Source organism: Wyeomyia smithii, chromosome 1 (assembly GCF_029784165.1).
Source record: "Wyeomyia smithii strain HCP4-BCI-WySm-NY-G18 chromosome 1, ASM2978416v1, whole genome shotgun sequence".
In the NCBI taxonomy this organism is placed as follows: Eukaryota; Metazoa; Arthropoda; class Insecta; order Diptera; family Culicidae; genus Wyeomyia; species Wyeomyia smithii.
The window spans coordinates 1,185,552-1,202,197 of record NC_073694.1 but is presented as its reverse complement, the minus strand read 5'-3'; the positions used below and the strand labels follow the sequence as shown (position 1 = coordinate 1,202,197).

The 16,646-nt window shown below is 39.6% G+C and overlaps 1 protein-coding gene across 1 annotated transcript in view; it reads right to left on the bottom strand.

Annotated features, from left to right (window-relative positions):
- The window catches only part of LOC129718868 (microsomal glutathione S-transferase 1-like), a 48,966-nt gene that overhangs the window by 14,492 nt on the left and 17,828 nt on the right, over window positions 1-16,646 (bottom strand). Inside the window, exon 2 of the mRNA XM_055670048.1 lies at window positions 13,559-13,923. Coding sequence (XP_055526023.1) covers window positions 13,559-13,693 — 135 coding nt within the window. The 5' untranslated portion in view covers window positions 13,694-13,923. The remainder of the gene's footprint in view (window positions 1-13,558; window positions 13,924-16,646) is intronic.

Sequence of the window (16,646 nt, the reverse complement as noted above, 5' to 3'; positions counted from 1 at the left end):
AAAATTTTGCTGATTTTTGGTGTGCTGTGTTTCCAGCAATCTGTTCAGCAAAATGAAATTTGCTGATTATTCAGTAATGCTCAATTGCATAAAAATGACAGATCGTTTGCTGCATGTTCAGTAAAACAAAATACAAATTGCTGATTGTCAGCTATGACAATTCGCTGTACATTCAGCAAAGCATAAATCAATTTACTGGTTAACCAGTTAGTTCAAGGGAACCATGTTTCCCTCAGGCACCAGCTTCCATCCGCTTATCGGATCATAGCCAAATAACTGTTGAACTAGAGATGTATGATTATCATTTCAACCTTTAAGTTCATCTAGCCCAACAGTGACTTAGCTATGGTCCCATATCCGCTATCAGGAGCTTAGAGATGATCCCATACCAGCTGCACAGCGATTTGGCGCGTTTTACTAATGTCAGCTTGACGTAAAATATTTTGACATATCAATTCTTTCGCTGGATTCCAGCAAACATTCATTTACTGTTTTCTGTTCAGCAAATAGATTTGCTGTATTTTTGCGAATCACTGAATCGATTACTGGTTTTCAGTAAATTTATCAATGAAATACTGGTTTACAGCAAAAATAAAATTACTGAACGAAATTCAGTAAACTGTAGAACTGAATTACAGTAAACTTTTGAAAAAAATGCTGTGATTCAGTAAACAAGTGATTTGCTGATAAACTTTCAGCAATGTACTTTGCTGAACCATAAAGAGAATTTTTGGTGTGAAGGATTCCTCCTGTTGTTTTTCATAGTTTTGTAACACTATTTTTGCAAGGCACAAATAAGCATGTGAAAATTGATTTTTTCTCATATGTTTTAAAAATAAAACACCGGGAAATTTCACTAAATATCATCGGGAAAACCGGAAAAAAACCGGGAAATTGAAAATTGATATTGAGTGGCCACCCTGAATTTACTGAAAACCAGTATTCGATTCAGTGATTCGCGAAAATACAGCAAAACTATTTGCTGAACAGAAAACAGCAAATGAATGTTTGCTGGAATCCAGCAAAAGAATTGATATGTCAAAAAATTTACGTCAAGCTGTCATTAGTAAAACGCGCCAAATCGCTGTGCAGCTGGTACGGGATCATCGCTAAGCTCCTGATAGCGAATATGGGACCATAGCTAAGTCCTTGTTGGGCTAGATGAACTTAAAAGTTGAAATGATAATCATACATCTCTAGTTCAACAGTAATTTGCCTATGATCCGATGGGCGGATGGAATCTGGTGCCTGGCGGAAACATGGTTCCCTCGAATTAACTGGTTAACCAGCAAATTGATTTATGCTTTGCTGAATGAACAGCAAATTGACATAGCTGACAACCAGCAAGTTGTATTTTGTTTTACCAAACATGCAGCAAACGTCCTGTCACTTTTATGCAATTGAGCATTACTGAATAATTAGCAAATTTCATTTTGCTGAACAGATTGCTGGAAGCACAGCACACCAAAAAACAGCAAAATTTTGGTGGTTTCCAGCAATGAAAATTTGATGTGCCGACTTTTTGTTGTTTTTCTGGTATCTATCCGCATTCTCTAGAGCAGCATGAATCAAATGACTTCACAAACAAATACATACAGGTAATGCAGAAATTCTGAGCTTTGGCAAACAAATGAATTAAACAACTTATATCTTCAAGATTTGTATTCACTGGCCCAATGGGTTGTGAAGCTCCCGTCTTATTTGTATAAATTATTGACACACTTCCATATTAATTGATGAGGAGGTTGATGACATAAAAAAGTTAGATATGTCAGCGAAAATAAGATAGTGAAGTCTACCGCTGAATTTTTCTAACTAATAAATATTGCAATTTTTTTTTCACTTGTACTCTAACTTGTGTCGACGGAAAGCATGAGTTAGTTTCCGCTTGCAAATATTCGATCTGAACAGTGTAACAAGAAAACTTATATTTGTTTTTAAAATACAGTCAAATTTCGCTCGTTAGGCTATGTTTAGTTGGGCTACGTTTTAGTTGGGCTCCCGCTCGTTGGGTTATAGCCCAACTAAATCGAAGCCAAACATCATTTCTGATAACGTTGAATTTCGTTTGAGGGGTTTGTGGATGCATTTTAACGCAGAAAGTAGAAATAATTGAAATAAAAACAAATGAAGCTGAGTATAAAAGTAAACAAACAATATTTTAATCAATTGTCAGAGAAACAATATAAGTTTTGTGCCTTAATAATGCAACGTAGAGCTATGCCTATTTTTGAAAGTATTTGAGAACACGTTATTATTGAGCACTCCTTTTTGGCTTTAAATGTGTGGCTTAAGTAAAACAAATTTCGAATTTGGCCCTATGCTGCGTTTGGCTCAGATTTTGACATTTCGTTTGGCTCACAACATTCTCTCTATCTATCTCTCCATCTAAAGCCTGTAGTACACTCTTTGTCTAATGGTCAAATTTTTGACCTTCTGACATAATGGTCAAATTTATTTGACATCATGGTTGTTGTTTGCCCGTGTTTGCCTCATGTTAAAATTGGAGAGTGACAAATAATTATCTTCGACCAAATTTTTATCTGTCAAAAAGTGCCAAATATTTGACGCTTGGTCAAAGAGTGTAATACAGGCTTAAGTTTTGCTAGTGCAAATAGACTTGTGCGATACTTATACTGACAGTGGCAGCTTTTCAGTGGTTCCAGCTCGTATCAACTAGCTGGCATCTCCATCCGATTTGCTTTGCTTTATCGCAGCCAACATCGCAGCGGTTCTACGATGTGTGGGCTCCACTGACGCTGACAGACAGCATAACATAGCGTATCAAAAGTGGCGGTGATCTCGTGTACACATTGAGATGTTAGCCCTTGTAACATGTCAGCTAGCTGGTCCGTATGCATCAGGGGCCTATAAACGTCAACATTTTGCCTACCAATCATAAATTCATCACGGCGGTAATATTTTATTTCAAATGCTTACAAAACTTATTTTATTTATTGAAAGTGCACATTGTACTGAAAACAAATGTTGAGCTCTTGTTATTTTCCATCTAAAACGACATTTACTTGAGAATAAGTCTACCGACAAAATGGGACGTTTACTCTTTTACCCTTGTTTTAGGGCAAATCAACCAAAAAGTGGGTACCAGAAACGCTGGTACCAGAATCAATGAGTGGTAGATAGAAAATGTATGGAGTTTGACAGCCACAAGAGCCCCCTGGTATGCATAAAAGAATATCGATACAAATATCGCGGTTTTCAGTATCGATACGGTCGAGTATCGGACGCTTGTGTATCGATCCAAAAAATCGAAATATCGTCTCAAAAGTATCGATATTTCCGATACCGATACAATATCGCGCATTGCTAATTGCTAGTATTTAGCGAAAATCAGTCATTTTTCCTAATCCTTTCCGATGTGGAAGAAGTTTTTCCGGTTAATTTGTATTGTGCCGTGTCAAATAAATGTGTGAAAAAAAAGTTTTTCCGGTAGCACGAGCACGGTATATACAATCAATCAGATGGTTACGGATTGTTTTAGTTGTCACCTCCAGTTTACGTTCCGTTTTGATGGCTATTGATGTGAGGAACGTATCCTTTTCACCAATTTCAGTATCCAGTGGTCACCCCAGAACTGATTTTCCTTTCCCACCCTAATGTTTCTAATTTTTTTCCGGTATTTCAGGGATATTGTCGCCATATTCTGTGAGCTGATGTTTTCTATATTTTTTTTTGACGTTTTACCTTCACATAGCAGGTTTTCATTCTGCCGTTTTTATAATGTTTACCGTGATCCTTTTTTGGACAGTCACGTCACAATATATAGGTTACTGTACACCTTCGAACTATTTCTATTTTTAACAACGGTTTTACCCGTTTACATTCAAGTTCATTAAGGCAGACAATGTGTGCAGCAGGGGGAGCGAAAAATGAGCGAACTGGAAATATGAAACAGATTTGGAAAAATATACCGCGTCCCGACGGGACTTGAACCCGCAATCTCCCTGTCCCGTCGGGATGCGGTATATTTTTCCAAATCTGTATCATATTTCCAGTTCGCTTATTTTTCGCTTCCCCTGTTGTACACATTGTCTGCCTTACTATGCACCTATTGTTTTTTTTCACTAAAATATTGGTCAATGAAGGCAGACAGACAGATCTGCATTTTTGTATGTTTAGATTATTTACGTGTTCATTTTCTTTTTCCCTAACAACTCGTTCGACTCTATCTGTTTTTGATATGTGCTCTTTCGTTCTCTCAATCTGGATACTAATCCATTTGTTTCGTTTATGGTACTCTCCCTTTTATCCTTATTTAATATTTATTCGCTCTTATATTCCAATATTTTTTTTCATTTGTCTTTCAATTTAAATTGTTTGTTTTGCTTTGCTAATGTTTATTTTTTGCTTCAGTTTCTACTACTGTTGTTTTCTTCATCTTTGCTTTTTTTGTATTGTTTTTCTTTCAAGGTCTTGTTCTTATTTCCACACACATTTATTGGTTCTCCTCTTCGTCTTCCTATTTGGTTCTATTTGTTGTCTTCTTTTGTGTTTAATCTATTTCAAAAGATTAAGAAAAAAGGAAAATCTCTGTTTTCATGGAATGATTTTTTAAAAATATTTTAAATTTTTAGTCTTATAATTTTCAACAATACTGTTTTTTATATCTTCGAAAAAGTGTATATTAGAAACACACATTTTGCGTTTTTAACCTTAAACGAAAGGGGAAAAATGGGGTCCTTTTTACTTCGAACTATAAAAACTTGAAAACATAGTTTTTAGTACTTTTTTTGCAGTCATGCACAAATCAGCCGTTTTTCTTTTGTTGTAAAAATTTGTCCGAATGTCCGATTGCTAAAGCTCTTTATGAAAAAGTTACGATTTTTGGGATCACCAAATTAAAAAAGAATAATGTTGATTCAAACATCAGAAGAGAAATCTGATCTGATTAAAACCATTTATAACCGATGCGATGATTACTTTGATTTTATATCTTTCTATACCATTATACCATATTTATTCTGTTGGTGTAGGTATAACTTTTTGTTGTAGCACCTTTTGCATGTAATCAGTAGGCATTGAAAAAAGTGACACAGCTAGTAATTAAAAGTGTTTAGTCGAAAAGCGCTGTTATTTTAACAATCTTAATCAATCAATCAGTGAAATCGGATTCCGATATGTGAGGAAATAATAAAGGTAAGCGTCGCACAACATTCAAAGCGCCTCGGTAAGATAAATTTGGTTGAATTCGAACTCCATAGCGCCATCCAACAATCGCTAAGCGTAATGTAAATCATACTTCAAAACCCAAGTTATTAAGTTTCAGCTAGGAAAAGAACGTAGAGTGTACAATTAGTTCAGAGAAACTCTATTTGCTTATTTTGTCATTAGAGGAACCTCGATTGTAAAATTGTGCAGTGGGCAATAACTGATAATGATTTCAGTTACATGCGGTGGGTGTGCAACGTATTATTGCCGATTTTGATCGGATCTATAGACATTGCATTGTACTTCTGTTGAAGAAAGCAAACTAGATGAACGCTACTATTGTTAAGTGTTATTCAACAGTACTGAATGATAAACTAATTGGTTCGCTTTTGCCACAAATTCAATCTTCTATTCAAGAAACATTCGCTGCTGAGTTCGGAGTTTTGATTGGAACGATTGGGGATTTTTATTTATTAAGTCGGTGGTTAGAAAGAATAATTTAGAGCACAAATAGACAAAATTAGGTATGACTTGTTTCATTCGCGCATTATCACAAATACATTTATTATCCAGTGCCCGCACATTGTGAATTTGTTGGGTAAAACTTCGCTTTGAGTAAATTTATTTCAAAATGTTGAACTACAATCCAAATTTTACAAGATTCAAATGATCATTCCGAGTTGTGCTCTCGTCGTGCTCGGTCGCAATTTCATTTCGATCTCGATAGTGCCGACCAGTTAATCGCCTTCAAGGTCACCGTGCATTGTATTGCGTGTGCACTGCTGCTCGTTGCCGTCGTCTATTGAAGACAAATGAACGCATCATCGCCTATTGCTACCGTACGCCACAGACTGTACGTTGTGTCGCTACTGCGAGAGATCCAGTACCCGGCGTACTGCTGTTTGGCTGTACTGGTGCTGCTGTGTGGCTGGAGCGGCTGCAGCTTTTGCAACCGGACTCTTGTGTGAAGGACTGGAGATTGGCATCGCCCGTGCGCTGATTGCGGTGGAGAGCGGCTGCAGAAGATAAGTAGTTTTTTTTTCTTGGTTTTTTTCTACAATATTTTTTGTTGATTGGCATTTTGCGTGTGTGGCTTACGCGTCCAATATGGACGACGAACGCGGGGATGAAAACCCGCTCGTTCTACCGCCTAGCCCTCCCGGATACAAAGTTCCAAGGGTTAAGAATGGAACACCGCAGGAAGCTACCCATCGGCTTGAGCAGTATCCGGAGGGCAAAGCTGGTATTGGGGCTGTATTTTCCGGCCGAAAGTGAAAGCATTGAACACAATGCAAATATGTAAAGATCTGGCACGGTTTACAGCCGTGACTGAAATTACCAAAGTACGCCCGAATAAGCTGCGTGTTTTGGTGTCCGACCTCAAGCAAGCAAACGAGATTGCTGTTTGTGAGCTCTTCACGCGGGAGTACCACGTGTACATTCCAGCTCGCGTAGTTGAGATTGACGGTGTGGTCAGCGAATCGAGTCTGACTGTCGAGGACCTGTTGAAGGCTGGAAAAGGCCTTTTCAAGGATTCTAGTCTTGAACCTGCCAAGATACTTGAATGTAAGCAATTACATTCAGTATCGCTCGACAAGGGTGTAAAAACTTACACCCCTTCAGACTCTTTTCGTGTGACTTTCGCCGGGTCTGCTCTGCCGAGCTATGTGCTCGTGGACAAGGTGCGTCTGCCCGTGCGCTTGTTTGTACCGCGGGTAATGAATTGCCTCAAGTGCAAACAGTTGGGCCATACGGCAATAAAGCACGTTGTGGCAAGTGCGGAGAGCAACATGCGGATGACGCCTGTAATAAGGGTGCTGAAAAGTGCCTTTATTGTGGGCAGACTCCGCATGAGCTGTCTGCATGTCCCGCGTACAAACAGCGCCAAGACAAGATCAAGCGGTCTCTGAAAGAGCGCTCTAAGCGCACTTTCGCAGAAATGCTCAAAGAGGCCGCTGCCACCAAACTGGTTTCCCCGAATCTCTTCGAGGTCTTGCCATCCGATGAGTCTGATTCTGACGATTCAGTTGGGGAATCTTCTTTTGTTGAACCCGGGAAATCTAGGAAGAGGAAAAACCTTTCTTTTCCTAGGCTTCCTAGGAAAGGACAGAGAAGGTCTCCATCTGAAATGACTGATACTAAGAAACAAAAAAGTGCTGTAGAAAATCCGAAGCAAACTACTCCGGGATATGCAAAATTGAATTCAAGTAAGGAGTTTCCGGCACTTCCAGGAACATCAAAAAACCCAACTGTTCCTTCTTTTTCGTCCAAGATTCAGCCAGAATCTGGACTGCTGAAGTTTTCAGATATTGTGGACTGGATTTTTGAAAATTTCAACATAACTGATCCTCTTAAAAGTCTTCTGCTGGCATTTCTACCAACAGTTAAAACGTTTTTGAAGCAGTTGACTGCTAAATGGCCCCTCCTTGCAGCGATCGTATCCTTCGATGGCTAATTCATCGGCTGAGATGAAGGATTCTATCTCTATTTTACAGTGGAATTGTAGAAGTATCATCCCCAAAATTGATTCATTTAAAGTTTTGATTAATAAGCATAAATGCGATCAATCAAAGAAATAGTTATCGGTTTCCGTTATACTCTACTAAATTTTTTGGAAATAAATATTGAAATTCAGTCCGCAAATATATATTTCGACTGTGACGTACAGTCTTCCTCAGTGCTTATGTGGACTGGTAAAGAGCACATAAGCACTGAGGAAGACTGTACGTCACAGTCGAAATATATATTTGCGGACTGAATTTAAATATTTATTTCCAAAAAATTTAGTAGAGTATAACGGAAACCGATAACTATTTCTTTGATTGATCTCAATCACTCTGCTAAGACGCTCGTTATAGATTTTCTAGATAAATGCGATGCATTTTCCCTCTGTGAAACTTGGCTCACTTCAAATGTAGATCTTAGCTTCCTTGATTTTAATGTAATTCGCCTCGACCGAGACACCCCTTACGGAGGAGTACTTCTAGGGATTAAGAAGTGCTATTCCTTCTATCGTATTAACCTCCCCACGGTCCCAGGCGTCGAAGCTGTCGCATGTCAAATGACAATACAAGGTAAAGAGCTTTGTATTGCCTCAATATATATTCCTCCCAGAGCACAGGTTGGGCAACGGCTGCTCTTTGATTTAATAGAACTTCTTCCCTCGCCACGTTTGATTTTGGGAGATTTTAACTCTCCCGGCGTGGCTTGGGGTTCCCCTTCTAATGATAACCGTTCCTCTTTGATCTATAACCTCTGCGACGACTTCGACATGACAATATTAAACAACGGGGATATGACACGCGTTCCGAAACCTCCAGCGCGCCCCAGTGCTTTAGATTTATCTTTATGTTCAACATCGCTACGGTTGGATTGCATATGGAAGGTAGTCCTTGATCCCCACGGTAGCGACCATTTGCCTATTCAAATTTCAATTAATAATGGTTCAACTTGCACGCGATCAGTTGATATTCCGTATGACCTCACACGGAATATCGATTGGAAATTATACGAGGAAATGATATCAGAAGCTGTCGAGTCGATTCAACATCACCCACCACTTGAAGAATACAACCTCCTCGCGGGCTTGATTCTCGACGCCGCGTTGCAAGCCCAAACGGAGAAATATCCCGGCGTGACGATCAAAGAACGGCCTCCCACTCCGTGGTGGGACAAAGAGTGCTCCGATGTCTACACGGAAAAATCCGACGCGTTGAGGGCCTTCTTCTGGGTGAAAGGTCAACCCGACGACTTTAAGCGGTATTTGGAGCTTAAGTCCAAGTTCAAAAGCTTGGTCCGAGCAAAGAAACGTGGATATTGGCGCCGGTTCGTAAACGAAACGTCGAGGGAGACATCGATGAGCCCTCTTTGGAACACAGCCCGAAGAATGCGAAATCGTATAACGGTCAACGAAAGCGAGGAGTCTTCAAGTCGTTGGATATTTGATTTTGCCAGGAAAGTATGTCCGGACTCTGTTCCTGCGCAAAACTTTGTTCGCGATACGTCTCCGGGCCACGATGCGATAGAATCACCTTTTACGATGGCAGAATTTGCCAGGAAAGTATGTCCGGACTCTGTTCCTGCGCAAAACTTTGTTCGCGATACGTCTCCGGGCCACGATGCGATAGAATCACCTTTTACGATGGCAGAATTTTCAGTTGCCTTTCTGTCCTGTAACAATAACGCGCCTGGGTTAGATAGAATCAAATTCAACTTGTTGAAGAATCTACCCGGCAATGCCAAGAGGCGCTTGTTGAACTTGTTCAATAAGTTCCTGGAGCAAAACATTGTACCGCAGGATTGGAGGCAAGTGAAGGTGCTCGCCATCCAAAAACCGGGAAAACCAGCTTCTGATCACAACTCTTATAGGCCGATTGCAATGCTATCCTGTATCCGGAAATTGATGGAGAAAATGATACTCCGTCGTTTAGACCATTGGGTCGAATCAAACGGTCTACTATCAGATACTCAATTTGGCTTCCGCCGTGCCAAAGGAACGAATGACTGTCTTGCGTTGCTTTCTACAGATATTCAGCTAGCCTATGCTCGCAAAGAACAAATGGCATCTGTGTTCTTGGACATTAAGGGGGCTTTTGATTCCGTTTCTATTGACATTCTTTCGGGCAAACTTCACCGACAAGGATTTTCACCAATTTTGAACAATTTTTTGCATAATTTGTTGTCCGAAAAGCATATGCATTTTACGCATGGCGATTTGGTAACTTCTCGTATTAGCTACATGGGTCTTCCCCAGGGCTCATGCTTAAGCCCCTTTCTTTACAATTTTTATGTGAATGACATTGACGCATGTCTGGCAAATTTATGCACGATAAGACAACTTGCAGACGACAGCGTGGTCTCTGTTACAGGAGCCAAAGCTGCCGATTTGCAAGGACCATTGCAAGATACCTTGGACAATTTGTCTGCTTGGGCTTTACAGCTTTACAGCGAATTCTCTCCGGAGAAGACTGAGATAGTAGTTTTTTCTAGGAAGCGCGAGCCTGCTCAGCTCCACTTACAGTTAATGGGTGAAACGATTTCTCAGGTTTTGGTATCTAAATATCTTGGTGTCTGGTTCGATTCGAAAGGCACCTGGGGATGTCACGTTCGGTATTTGATGAAAAAATGTCAACAAAGAGTGAATTTTCTCCGGACAATTACTGGATCATGATGGGGCGCCCACCCAGGAGACCTCATAAGGCTTTACCAAACAATGATATTGTCGGTGCTTGAGTACGGGTGTTTCTGCTTCCGCTCCGCTGCAAACACCCATTTTATCAAGCTGGAACGATTGCAGTATCGTTGTTTGCGTATTGCCTTAGGTTGCATGCATTCGACCCATACGATGAGTTTGGAAGTTTTGGCGGGCGTTCTCCCATTAAAAGACCGCTTTTGGGATCTGACTACTCGTATTCTCATCAAATGTGAGGTCTTGAACCTCTTGGTAATTGAAAATTTCGATAGGCTAGTTGAACTTAATTCTCAAACCCGTTTCATGACTGTGTATTTCAATCACATGTCTCAAAGTATAAATCCTTCCTCATACACCTCCAATCGTGTCAACTTATTAGATACTTCTGTTTCTACTGTGTTTTTCGATACATCCATGATGGAAGAAACTCGTGGAATCCCGGATCATTTACGCGTGCAGCAGATCCCTAAAATATTTTATAACAAATATAAAAACATCAACTGCGACAATGCGTTTTATACTGATGGATCACTTCTCAACGGGTCCACTGGCTTCGGTATCTTCAACAATAATTTTACCGCCTCCTACAAGCTCGATAATCCTGCTTCTGTTTACGTCGCAGAATTGGCTGCAATTCAGTATACCTTAGGGATTATTGAAACAATGCCCACGGACCATTACTTCATCTTTACGGACAGTCTCAGTTCTATTGAGGCTCTCCGATCGATGAAGGATGTAAGGCACTCTCCGTATTTCCTGGGGAAAATACGGGAACATCTGAGTGCTTTATCCGAAAAATCTTCTCAGATTACCTTAGTGTGGGTCCCTTCTCATTGTTCCATTCCGGGCAATGAGAAAGCGGACACTTTGGCTGAGGTGGGCGCAACAAACGGTGATATTTATAACAGACCAGTTGCCTACAATGAATTTTTAAAATTTTCACGTCAGAGTACACTTGTCAACTTGCAGGCCTCGTGGGATAAAGGAGAACTGGGGAGGTGGCTACACAGCATCATCCCCAAGGTTTCCACCAAACCTTGGTTTCGGGGGTTGGATGTAGGACGAGATTCTATTCGCATGATGTCTCGGATTATGTCCAACCACTACGGGCTAGATGCACATCTCTTGCGTATTGGGCTGGCGAGCAGTAATCATTGCGTTTGTGGATTGGGGTATCAAGATATTGAACACGTGGTTTGGGTGTGTGCTGAACTCTGCGGCGCCAGATCTCTACTTTTGGATACCCTCAGGGCCCGAGGAATACAGCCCTATGTGCCAGTTCGTGATATTCTCGCTCAGCGAAACTTGCCATACATGCTACATGTTTATAGCTACTTGAAGAGCATCAAGGTGCCAATTTAACAGCGAAACAAAAAAAAACATGTTAGTTTTAGTGTTAGATTTAGTTTCAGCTCGTAGTCGGCAGCGAGGGTAAAGAATTTGCCTTTAGATTATAAGATATTCTAGACCATAAGGCATTAGATTTAATTGGCTCCGTAAAACATTAGTTTGTATTGTGCCGTGTCAAATAAATGTTGTGTGAACAAAAAAAAAAAAGATTCAAATGAAATTATTCACACGACAAAACAACTAGGAAATCATATAGGTATGATTTAAGGCACCCGAGTTGTGCTAACAAACAACGGTAATAAGTTGGGATTGGCGAAATTAACCACAAGCAAAGCTTGCTACGATCGAGTAACTTTTGGAGTGTGCAAAAGTTTCGTCACAAAACAGGGCATATTTAGATTAAACAAATATCGGAAAAACACACCCGAATCAATTGGCTTCCCACTGGTATCCGAAAAGAACTGGTCCCAAAATTAGCACGACAATTAGCACTAACCGGTCTTTCGGTTTGTCCGCACTTAAAACATTTGCCTATTTTTCAACTTGGAAACTGGACAATCAACAACAAGCCAGAGGAGCCGGTCCCGATTTCGCGTTGTTGACAGTGGCGATTCACGCGAGCCTATAAAAACATAGGCGATGTCATCGTAGGCATCATCATCGCGATAAACAATCACTTGCAACAACGCCTATTTTTCGTGAAATTCCGCTATCACGAAAACCAAGTAAACGGGTGCGATAACGAAATTACAGCCACCGTCGTTGTTTGTTTGTGTTGACGCTTCACTTCTGCTGATGCGCGACTCGAATGACATAGAGCTTAGATCCTGTGCATATTCGCATGTAACGTGCGCTGACAGCTCTTGAAGCTGTGACGTTTTTTGAGAGCGATTCGTGTGCTTTGATGGAATAAATTAGTTGAAACGGGAGCACGTGAGTAGATCGTTTTTCGCTTCACAAGATCGTCTGTCGTATCAGCTTAATTCGCTAGGGAAACGATGCGCCTAGTCTAGTGATAGACCATAGACATTGGAATGAAGCTTTAAATCCGGGTTTCAGTGCAATAGTAGGGGCTTGCATCTGAGGCACGACCGCATTACGCAAACTGTTATTCATTAAACTCATTATTGATCTTTGTGGGCCCTGTATAGGACCGTCCCTTTTTTTGGAGCGAAAATGGCAACGTTGACAGTGGTTTTCAAAAGCTTTGATTATTTACAAAAAATAATGATACCGAATTAAAGTTAACGCTTTCGAAAAAGAGTTTTGGAGCGAAATTGATAAGTAATTTCATAATTTCATTAGATTAACATGAAACAGTTCAAAGAAGTCAGAATAGAGAAAAAATGGAACATAATGCCTATATAATTATTTGTAATATGATGTACAAAAACTTGTGAAAAACAAGGATCGTCAAAACAATGCATAGAAAGACACAAATTTTTTTCATATCTTGGGCGCATTAAGTTTTTCTTTCTTATTTTCCGTCATCTTTAGTGCGAATTGATATTAAATTTATTCTTTTACACAATGTAGGTATCGATTAATAGAAATATCAACTACTGAGGTTTATACGAGAAATCAAATCGCGATTTGCAATTTATTGCTAATTCATTTCAACAAATAATAAAGTTTATGTTCGACAAAGCCGATGAAGTAAGCTTTCGTGTAACCCAAACATAAAATTACCATCACAGCTGTTAAGTAAGAACTTCGATCGAAACTTGTAAAACACTGCTTGCATGCTAGTCACTTTCAATTTCACTCCCCCAGGGGGGAAGAAACGATGGCACCTGTAGCTATGCAACCCACGTTGATTGATGTAGAACAAGAAAAAAACCTTCCTACCCGTTTCCTGATTCTGGTGATCGACGTTAGCAGACCCAGTCCGAGCATTTTCAGCGCCAGAAGAGAGCACCAAAAAGCGTACACTTCAAAAGAGCTGGGGTCCAGATTCGCCAGAATACTCTCCATTGTTGCCATTGTCGGGGTCACTACTTTTGGTCACTGGATCCTAGCTAGGAACTACTATCGCTTGGGCGGTTGAACGTAAACTGTTTTACCATTATAAACTGCAGCCTTTTTACCAATGGGCGCGCTTAGGCCCGGCTTTGAGCGAGCGAGAAACGAAAATCCTCCGCTGGGTTCGTCGCTTGATTGTTGGGGCCTCGAGCTGCCTTTACTGGTTGTGATGCAACAAACGGTTTCGAACGCTATGTTAGTAGGGGAAAGTTTGGTTACGTTATCAAAAAAAAAAGTTTTAGTTAATATGTTTAGCCTTGGGTGCAGGGTGGAGGGCTGCCAGTCATGGTCGATGTTTTATGTTCAGAACATTGGTTTTGTTTGCGGTTCATTGAGTCAGATATGTGTGACGGAATGCCTACTAAGTTGTTCTCGGTTCGTTCTGAGAAGTCAATGCTCTCTTAAGTCAGTGGGGGTTATTAGTTTGACAGTTTGGTTTTTGTCTGGTCATAATATACACATAATGTTTTTGATATATGTTAGTTGTTTGTATTTTTCCTTACAAGTCTTCAGCATGATATTCAACATGACGGTTCGCAGTCTTTGGTTGTAAAACTCGGTCTTTTTTATCACGTCTGGACGTCTCGAATGATTAAAGTAATACTCCCATTGTCCAACCAAATTTCAACCCTCTCCCGCTCACAAGGTTTATCATTAAAATTTATAGCTTCACGAGAAAATTTAAGCTGAACACTTCGTAGACTAACTAAAATCACTGTCAACTGTAGTATTTTGAAGAAAATGCCCAGTGATGCTCTGAGGCAGCATATAAAAGTTTATGGAACAATCGTAATCACAACAAACTATTTTATGTCAAGATTTGATGATTATAATTCTTGGTGCTCTAGAGTCACCATGAGCGGGAAAGGGTTAATCAGTGTTTACCCCGTTACTAAAGAGCTTGTAGTGTGGAATTTGTCATTGCGGATGAGAGAACAGTTTTGATATAGCTGTTACGCTAATATGTATTATCGTCATTCTTAGAGCAATTTGGTGTTTTCACGGTTCACGAAACACCATCACCAATTAAAAACAAAAATAATAATCGCAGTTATTCGACCAGTAATTTGACAGCCACGAGCTTTGAGATGATATTATTTCGGCATTTGTTACGACCTCATTTCTGCTGATAACAATCTGTTTATTTTAAGCAAATGATTATTGGGTCTGGGTAGCAGTGAAAGGTATAGTGAATATAATTATAGTAAATATCTTTTCTCATTACATACCCCAACTTTAGGGCTAGTGTTGAACAGTTGGTTCGAAAATTAGTCTAGTCTAGTCTATGTTACGACTTAAAACCGAAAACTTTGTCCGAGCAAGTTTTGCTACAACTCGTTGCGCTTGACTTTATCGTATGCTGTCTTGAAGTCTATAAACATCAGCGCGCTCTTTTTATGCGCTTATGCTAAATGAATCGAAAAGTTCAATTAACTTTTACCTTCTGGAGAGTGAACTAATCGTATTCAACTATGTAGTTTTCTTGTATCTTGTATGTTCAATTTTTTACGCTACAGCTCCTAAAGGAATTGGATTATTCGACGTCTTACAGGAAGGCACTGGCGAATGCAGAAAATCTAGAAATGCAACCATGTGAAAAGCGGCTACAGCTCTGTCTTTTTTCATTAGATTTACAATTTTTAAGATTGGTCGATTTGACCGAATGTGCCTCATCCCACACCTCTGAACTTAATATCTGAACGCGCCTCAGCGCGCGTAAGCCAACTCCGTTCGTTCGTTCTAGATCAGCAACATGTTTCACATGAAAACTTGTCTTAATGTTTATAAGACTTCTCGTATCAGATTACTGTGATATTGGATTATGAGCCTTTGGCTTTAAATTCAATCTGCAATAGCGTCGTTGTCAACGCGGTTGTCAATTAAACAAAAACGAGTGTTTCATTCTGAGTTTGTAATGAATTTCTGTTTATCGTATTTTGACAATAGTTAAAGATTATTAAATTTTTAGAAAGAATTTTAAGTGATTATTGTGCCAACCTCAATTAGTACCTCTGACTTTTCACTTGGGACTTAGATGGTTTAGATGATTTTCTCTGTAATCGTAACGTTTTCAGGACTTCAGGTTGAGGACTTTTTAGGTACCATGGAACGGGGTGAAATTGATAAATTTTTATATTAACTAGCTTCATGTACTTTTTCCCGAGATAGTAAATATCTAAAACAAGTAATGGTGTGTGCTCTAAAAAAAACCTTTATGGCTGATGGTGAAATTTCTATCACCTACTTCATAAAATAAATTCGAGAATTCTATAAGGTACTATGAGGTAAATTGTTGTGACATTGATCACCATTGAAATCCATACATCCTTCTGGCAATGTGCTTTTTTTTTCGATATGCTAAAGATAAATAATGATTTCTGTGCTGAAAAATATCATTTACAGCTAGTTTGGAAACGAAAATAACGATATTTCAGGTTAAAATTTATTCATTTTGGTTCACGAGCTGCAGTTTGCTAAATTTGCTCTTATTTGATCATCGTTAGATCGATTTCAATTCGGTTTGTTGCAATAGCTTAAAAACTAACTCTGAAATTTAAATCTTCGTGGTTTCTTGTAAATTAATCAGTGTTGTTTTAATGGTATGTGTAGAGAACAAGAGAAATAGATGAAACAAATAATAACAATTACTTCAGTGCAGTTTGCATTTCCATAGCATCTTGAAAGAATATTCCCTTTTGCAGCTTCGAGACGGTTTTTGAGCAAACGTGTGTGTGTTTCGCCAAACGAATCTGTGTCGAAAAACGTGTGTCCGTGATAGCCGGCAAGTCACGAGAGTAGCGCACAAGTTACGAGAAACTCAGAAAAATCCATGTCATTCGAGAGAGGAAAGAATTGGAAACGAGTAAATGTACCATATTGACTGTTTATGAAGATTCAAAAAAAAAGAGAAAGG